This window comes from Phoenix dactylifera, chromosome 2 (assembly GCF_051530095.1).
Source record: "Phoenix dactylifera cultivar Ajwa chromosome 2, Ajwa_hap1_PhDact_Kaust_v1.1, whole genome shotgun sequence".
Lineage (NCBI taxonomy): Eukaryota > Viridiplantae > Streptophyta > Magnoliopsida > Arecales > Arecaceae > Phoenix > Phoenix dactylifera.
Window position 1 is genome coordinate 48,793,860 of NC_143191.1, and position 7,865 is coordinate 48,801,724.

A 7,865-nucleotide genomic window follows, 5' to 3' on the forward strand; every position below is an offset into this window, starting at 1 on the left:
ACTAAATTCACCATTCCTGATTTGTTTCTGCTATATTAAGGTTAGAAACTCTTGTGAAGTTCGCATAAATGCAACTAACCAAGAAACATTATGTGAAGTCTTCCTCAAAGTAAAAATATCCAAGAGCAAGGTATGCTGCACAGCTCCTGTGAAATATAAGTACATAAGAAGATCCTTGAAGGCATAACTTCAAGACCTTCTGGTTGAAAGAGGGCATGGAGACGCAAATTACACGAAGGCTGAAGCTACTCGAAGGACATAAAGAACAACTGTAGGCTATAGGTAGTTCATTATGGAGATGCAACATCATGCTTAACCACAACCTGTGAAGGAACCAAAGTATATATTTCCCAGGTTAACTCTTTTTCAAGGAAGAGATTATTAGTCAAATAAATTAACCCAGACCAAACTAAGGTGTGATCAATCAGCTTTTCCATCTGAAACTCAGGCAGAAAGAAATCCTGAAGATTATAGTTAAAGAGTTTGGTGATTTGCTGAAAATGACAAACCAGAGCAGCGAACATATGCCAATCCATAGCAGGCAGTGATGACCTTTAAATAATATGATGGGAGTCAAATTACCCCCATTTAAGTGCACCTTGTAAGACATATATGCCAAGTTGTCACCTGGATGCTACTCTGCTGATACAAAATAATTGCAGGAGCATATCGCTAATTAAGCAGGAAACCAAGTCTAACCCCAGAAAAGATGGCACCTTGCTCCAATCCGTGTTTACTTCCAGAAAAGATACTTTAAGATAATAATGAGGCCAGGAATTGATTATTTCAAATGATGATATCTTTTATTTAATGATCCCAAACGAACCTAGCTTATAAAGGGGAAATTTAAAAAAAAAAAAAAAAAGAAAAGGAAAATCAGAGATATTGGTGAAAAATAACAGCAAAACATTTGGGTTTCAAAAAACATGTCTGCACTTTCATCATCCAAGGCCTTGTCTTCTAGATTATCCATATGGTATTACTCCCAGAAATGGCTCCAAGGTAGCTAGGTGATGCCGTAAAAACATGTAAACTGACTCAGTGGTTACTGCTGCTATTCGAACTACAACCCCAATTGCCTGTAGCACATCAACCGAAAGGCTTTATATATTCCAAGATTTAAAGGGAGAATATTGTAAAACGTTTACTTTTGAATAATAGCTTTAACATGCTGCAGATCAAAAAGGCCTTGTAAGAGTGCAATACCTGAGGACCAAAGGCACTGCAAGAAGCAACTAAGGCTGGTCTGGTTGGGCCACTTTGTGACTCTGATCTCATATAATGCCCTGCAGTGGGGGTGGGAACACGGAAATGTCTGGACATCATCTTCTTCACTTCATCTTGAACTTGATTTTGAACATGCTTTAACATGGGTCTAGAAGTGCACAACAGAAAATAATTTATTTCCATTTGACAGTTGATTATTACATTGAATTGAATGTATCGCTCAGAGATAGTAGTTTCAAGGATAAAATTAGAGGAACTAGTATCTGAAATAGTTGAACAGTTTAATGAAAAAACAAAAAGAGAACTTTACGTATTCAAATTCTATTTAGTTGTAAATAATAGCAAATCTAGTTATAATATGATTTTTGAAATACATAATTTACACAAAAATAGACAAATTTCATTGCATAAAACTAATAATTTCTGTTATTCACTGAATTATATTCAGCAATAATAACGAGAAAAAATAGTGCATCTAGGAATAACAGCACCATTCAACTTGGAGGTCTCATATTTAATAGCATTCTTCTCTTTTTCTTGTCTCCTTTTCTTTTGAAAAGAAGATTTGGTAAATAATGAACACGGTTGAACTTGGAGTACAATATGACAACATAGGTTCATGTCTGGTACAGTAGAAATAAGAATGTCAAGATGAATGTGTGATAAAACTTGAAAGGAGAAATTGAGAAATTTATAGATAAGAGGAGCTAAAGAAGTTGTATTAAATTAAGGGGCAAAGTGATGGAGAATAGACCAAGGAGATGGCTGCATAGCCAAAGATCCAAAGGGGCTCTTGTAAGGAGTGGCACTATAACTTGTGTTGAAGGATGCATGAAAAGGAGGCAAAGACCAAAGGTAATGTAGATAGAGGTTGTGAGAAAATAATAATTTGAAATAACATCTAAGGTGGCACTAAATTGAATGCTTCGCGAATGAGGATTCAACAAGCTGACCCCAGATAGTGGGGATGAAATTGGATGGTTATGGTCATGGGTTATAGGACAATCTGGGTTTATCCATTAACAAGAAAGAGAAAAACTCCAAAATTCTAAGCCATCAGTATACATGCCCCCAGACTCCCTCTGTTTACTGTCTGACTGTGAAACACATGTGAAAACAGATATACAGTGAGGCAAAAGTCGGTAAAAATTTGATGCCTAAACTTACCCCAAGATTATGACCATTGCAATAACATGGTATTCCTGCATGCGTTCAGCAATACTGCAAGTAGATGCTTGTTCCAGTAGAACCTGCTCATACACATAATACGAGTAACCAATTTTCAAATCCAAAGAAAAATTATTTGAAACAGAAATGTGCATATTATTTTCTTAGCGAGATGAACTTAATGCCTCTCATCGTATACTTAGCATGAACATTTTTTATGTCCAAGGGTTTGCATATAAGCTCATAAAGTTGTTCAACTGTTGTAGTTACAGAAGCAACTGCTGGATTTTTGAAATGATGGAACAATACAAGATGGGGGCTAAAGCCAAGAAACACATCCCATCACAATATGACATGAAAATCGTTGTACATATTGATGAATATGCAGGCAAAACATAGTTATAAATAATTATACAAACCAAATTTCTAAAACTTCTCTCCAACTTAAACTCATGAAGGACTATTTGCCCGATTGACACATCTACAATGGAAGGCAGAATGAGTCGTCATGAAGAAATCTTGTTTTGTGATATACTAGACATAGAGAAGCATAATACTGAACAATGTAAAGGTCAATCAAGATATGCACTTTAAAACCTGATTCTTTGGTATTTGGATAGCATTGCTGTGACCATAATACAGTAAATAATATGATGCCAGAGTCAAAATCAAGGTGTTAAAAGGATCGGTAGTAAAGAATGTGATGCCAAAGTTGAATTTAAGGTGTTATAGCCAAATTATCTATGCAGCAACATGTGCCATCACATAATTGCTGAAATCACATTATCTAATTAGTACTGAAACTGGTGCGGTCCGTCTGAAACAAAATCATTTGAAGCTATACTTAATGAGCCAAAGAAATTGCCCTGTAATTCTCAAGTCAAAATCAAGGTGTTAAAAAGGATCAGTGGCAAAGAATGTGATGACAAGTTGAATTTAAGGTGTTAAAGACAAATTATCCATGCAGCAACATGTGTTCATCACAAATTTGCTGAAATCACATTGTCTGATTAGTACTGGTGCTGGTGTGGTCCATCTGAAACAAAAAGCATTTGAAGCTATCCTTAATGAGCCAAAGAAATTGCCTCGTAATTCTCAAGTCATGCAACTTAATAAGGCAAGAGTTGGAATGTTGCAATGAAAGGTGAATGGTCCAAATATACACTTACAGAAGGCTATGGCCCCTCACATATCTTATGAGTTATCATATACAAACATATAGTCATCTGTAAGATACAAAATATGGATAAACACCATTTCATATAGAGTCCAAATTTTCAAAGAATTCCATATGGTAAGTGACAAGCCAATTGGTTGGAAAATAATAGAATATCTATCACAGGGGCCAACAATTCTTATTCTCTAGAAGATAATATCAGATTCTTTTGCTGAAAACTTCCTTTAAGCATTAAAATCTTAAGAATGTCCTTTTTCAAAAATACCATTCAGGTTCCTATGTTGCTGCCAATAATTATTTAACAGAAGGCATTTAATTTATTTATCAAAATAATTATCAAATTTTCAAAACTGAGTTGGATGGTACAGTACAATGATAAATTATCCTCAAAAAGTCACTCTGCACTGAAGCATAGCCATAAATATGATTAGTGTACCAAATGTTCATGTTCATTCTTATTGTGAAAATGTTATAAACACTACGAACTAAAATTTGCATAACAATTACCATCAGCTATGAAGCAAAAGCTTAAGCCAAGATTCTAAGGAAGGACTAAGCAGATTGTTATGACTAATTCTCAACCTCACCTCAACACTCTACAAAGTAGTTTCTGATTTCTGGCCATGGCAACTTCCAGTAAAAGAGAAACTTACCAATGCATCCAATGATACTAGTACACTAGTAGAACCTTCTTACATCTTAAATTAACTAACTAATTTCGGCATCTAAATAAATTTGATTAGAAGCAGATCGGTGCTTTCAGTTTATTTTAAATTTGTGAACAAAATCACACCTTGATATACTTGATATAAGCAATATCTATGTGTAGTAATTCGTGCATAAGCTCATTGAGTTGTTTTAGTATTCTATCTTGAGAAGCAAGTGTTGTACCATTGCAAGAATGCAACAACTCTATTTTTTTTGGCAATGGCCAAATATAAACAGGTCCTCCATCATATGATTTGAAATAATAATATAATGACACAGGTAACGTGTGGGTATGCATGAAAAAGGCAAGAATAGACAATTCTGTTGAGAAATCACATCAGTAACACTTTCACCCTCTACACTCATGATGGTTGAGTATTTACTTAATTGGTATAAAAAGTTGTATTTAGAATGGGCCATAGTGAAGAAGTCTGTGGGTGCTCCATGGAATAAATTAACAAGGATGAAAGAATTGAGTTAATAACATCATAGTGCATGGTAAAAAAGAATTACCGAATCAAGAAATAATGGCTGGTCTTCTTCTAAGAAAATCTGATTGGTACTCCTGTAGAGCTCGAACTCCCATTTTTCTCCACTTTCATGACGACCACTGGTTATCCAATCAACAATGACCAAATTTGAATCAGAAAAGACTCTGAATACTTGCTTCTGGGAATACCTAGCAGTTGAGAAACAGGTAACAGGATCTGGAATAACTGCCAGAAGCGCATTTCTTCCAATTCTAGCCTACTGCACAGAACAAATTTATAATTGTGACTTAGAACTGTTATTTAGGAAAAAGGAATGACTAATTGAAATGTTGAAGGTGAACTCTGATAATAAATATTGTTACATGCAATTAAGTCATTTCTTTGTTTCCTATTCTTGGCATTCATATGAACGAGATTAAAAAAGATAAGTATACTAAGAAACCTATGACAAGAAACATTTTTTTTAGAGTCTACATTTCCAGGAACAACAATACCTCTAATACTTGCTCAGAGCACTTTGAATCCACAGACTTATATACCTGCATAGGAATAAAAATTTAAACAGATATCCTTAGGAGGGATAATTAGACATCAGTAAATTATGTTCATGAAGCGGAAGTCATTGACAAGCAGTCAGGAAATCAATTTTAAGCAGTGAAGAATGCCTAATCTTCTAACTGCATGTTACAACAAGCCCAAGGATAAAAGCAAGCACAGGAGAAAACAAAAAATCAGAGAGACAAAAATAACATGATCGATTTCTGATGCTTTATTAACACTGCTATTGCTTATTTTTAAACTTAGCGGTGTCATATGGATGTTTTTCTCTCATCCAATAGTTGATCCAATATTTCAAACCTACATATAGGATAAGATTTCTTTTGAGACTTTTTTAAGAATATTAACATGAATTTTGGAAAATTCTAACATATGCATCGTCATGAAGCACAGCTAGTACACTTACTTCAGACTTATGAAATGTCAATAGTAGGTCTGTTGTGCATTCTATATGCTAATGCCTAATGATTTGGTCTTTATTATTAAAGATAAGGTATTGTTTATTATATCATACGGCATGTACATATTAAAATGAAGCTTTAGTCTTGACTGATTGATTATGAATGTATAACTTTAAGTGGTTACTTGTATCAACATGGTTTTATCATAAAAAAAGAAGTATGCCTCAAGTAGATCCAAAAGGAGTGGAGACATGCCCTTTAGTGTGATGCAGTTATTATACACCAGAACTTACCAAATAACCTTGCCCTATTAATATGGAGTCGGCTTTACGGTTTAAGATATGATCCATGAAAGTTTGAGGATGTTTATGATTTAGGCCCTCGATTTGGCATCAACTATCTAAAAGGCACTCAGTGCCTAGTCAATGCATTTTTAGGCAAGAAAGGAGCTAAAATTTGAGTTGGCAAAAAGGAGACCTTCCTTTCATGTGGAATCTTTGATGTAAGATAACAAGGACCTACCAGGTTGTAAAACCGGTACACATAGAATGATCTTGACAAAGATAAACATACATATTCAAAGAAAAAAAAATGGCAACCTAGTGCAGGAGACTCCTACCATTGTAAGATATGGTGAGATCTAGATGTACAAAACCTTACCCCCCGACGCAGATAGACTGTTTCCGTATTTCAAACTTGTGATGTCCAAGTCATAACAGAATAATCTTACCATCGTGTCAAGGCTCATCCTCTAAAACACATTTATTCAAAAAACCCATAAAATTATGGCAATCAAGAAGCTACTTCCCTAGAGACATCGAGGCTTGACCATATTAAATTAAAAATTCAAAAAATATTAGCAAGCTCGAATGACAAGGGGGCTCAAAAATCAGTTTTCTCTCTATTTTGAATTGTACTTGATTGAAAATCCTAATAAATATCTATGCAACGTGACAATATCTTGAGTAGTATTCAGCAACGAATGATCCAAGCCTTGGGGCTTTTTTTTTTAAATCTATTCAGCTGAAACAATATATGGAAAGAAAACTACTTAACATCAGACCTTGGTAGAAGCCTGAGTTGTCACCGCTGCAGTGCAGCCATCACCGACACCTATGCTCAAAGAAATTCGATCTCCCTGAAACCAATATATATATATATATATATATATATATATATATATATATATATATATATATATATATATATATATATATATATATATATATATAGATAGATAGATAGATAGATAGATAGATAGATAGATAAAAGAATTCGAATTTAGAGATAAAAAACTATATTTATATTTATAGAGTTTAGATAAATAATCAAGAAAGCGGAGAAACGGTTTGGAGTACCGACCGAGACGATACCGCCGCCGTAGGAGAGAGTGTAGATCCAAACGGCGTCGGTTTTGGAGGAGCCGACCTGAGAAGAAGGGCGGTGAGATGGACGGCGGTATTGGGGGTGGGAGGGGATGATGGACGGCGAGGGTTTTACCTTGTTGGGGACGATGAGCTTGAGAGGGTATTTGGAGAAGCAGCGGGTGACCGTTGACCTGCCGCCGACCTTCTCGACCGCCGCTATCCCGGTCTCCATCTTTCTCTCTCCTCTCTCTCCCCCCTTCCCTGACATGTAATCGGCCTTTTCCTCCGGGCGAGGGAGTTGGTTTTATTAATTAGCTAAAATTACGAAAACACCCCTACAGGGGTTTTTTTGCCATTTTGCTCCGTCTAATCAAGGGTGGACGGTGACCGGTTTTAACCGGTGATGTGCGTGGCTAGTGCAAGTAAAGAAGTCGCACTGACGCTAAGGAGGCCGTTTGAGCAACTTGCACAATATATTAGGTTTGATTAGCAAAAAACGCTCGTACTTTTGGTGGGCGTAGACTGTCATCGAGATTTGTGGCAGAGCACGCCCGGATGCACACCTTTGATAGCTCGGAATACCTGAAGTTCCCTTTCTGCTCAGACAGCCTCTCAGATGGTGTTCTTCACATGGGAGCCCCCACTTCCGAGTTTCCTCAAGATCAACTTCGACGGGTCTATTTTGGACGGAGGCATGAGGGGAGGTACGGGTTTTGTCATACGAGATCCATACTCTAGGGTGGTGGTAGCGGGCGGCTGCTAATTATTC

At 36.1% G+C, this 7,865-nt stretch overlaps 1 protein-coding gene across 3 annotated transcripts; it reads right to left on the bottom strand.

The window, feature by feature from the left end:
• Nucleotides 1-777: 777 nt before the first annotated feature.
• On the bottom strand, nucleotides 778-7,390 carry URED (urease accessory protein D). 3 transcript variants are annotated; one of them, XM_039124706.3, is made up of 9 exons: nucleotides 7,230-7,390; nucleotides 7,092-7,157; nucleotides 6,793-6,867; nucleotides 5,265-5,309; nucleotides 4,959-5,026; nucleotides 4,793-4,889; nucleotides 2,395-2,477; nucleotides 1,207-1,375; nucleotides 778-1,079 (listed from the first exon to the last, which is right to left on the bottom strand). In XM_039124706.3, the coding sequence occupies exons 1-9, from the start codon at nucleotides 7,362-7,364 to the stop codon at nucleotides 966-968; spliced, it is 852 nt and encodes a 283-aa protein (XP_038980634.3). In that variant the 5' UTR covers nucleotides 7,365-7,390; the 3' UTR covers nucleotides 778-965. The 3 variants fall into 3 exon arrangements, with proteins under 3 accessions (XP_038980634.3, XP_038980628.3, XP_038980640.3); XM_039124700.3 differs by having other exon boundaries at nucleotides 4,793-5,026; XM_039124712.3 differs by lacking the exon at nucleotides 6,793-6,867 and having other exon boundaries at nucleotides 4,793-5,026.
• Nucleotides 7,391-7,865: the final 475 nt, after the last annotated feature.

What these genes read in the sequence shown, in the direction of transcription:
- URED (XM_039124700.3), bottom strand. Translation starts at nt 7,364, where the DNA reads ATGTCAGGGAAGGGGGGAGAGAGAGGAGAGAGAAAGATGGAGACCGGG. An exon ending in GCTCTGAGCAAGTATTAGAG is followed by an intron (nt 5,027 to 5,264) that starts GTATTGTTGTTC and finishes TCTGTGCAGTAG; the next exon opens with GCTAGAATTGGAAGAAATGC. An exon ending in GCAATGGTCATAATCTTGGG is followed by an intron (nt 1,376 to 2,394) that starts GTAAGTTTAGGC and finishes GTGCACTTCTAG; the next exon opens with ACCCATGTTAAAGCATGTTC.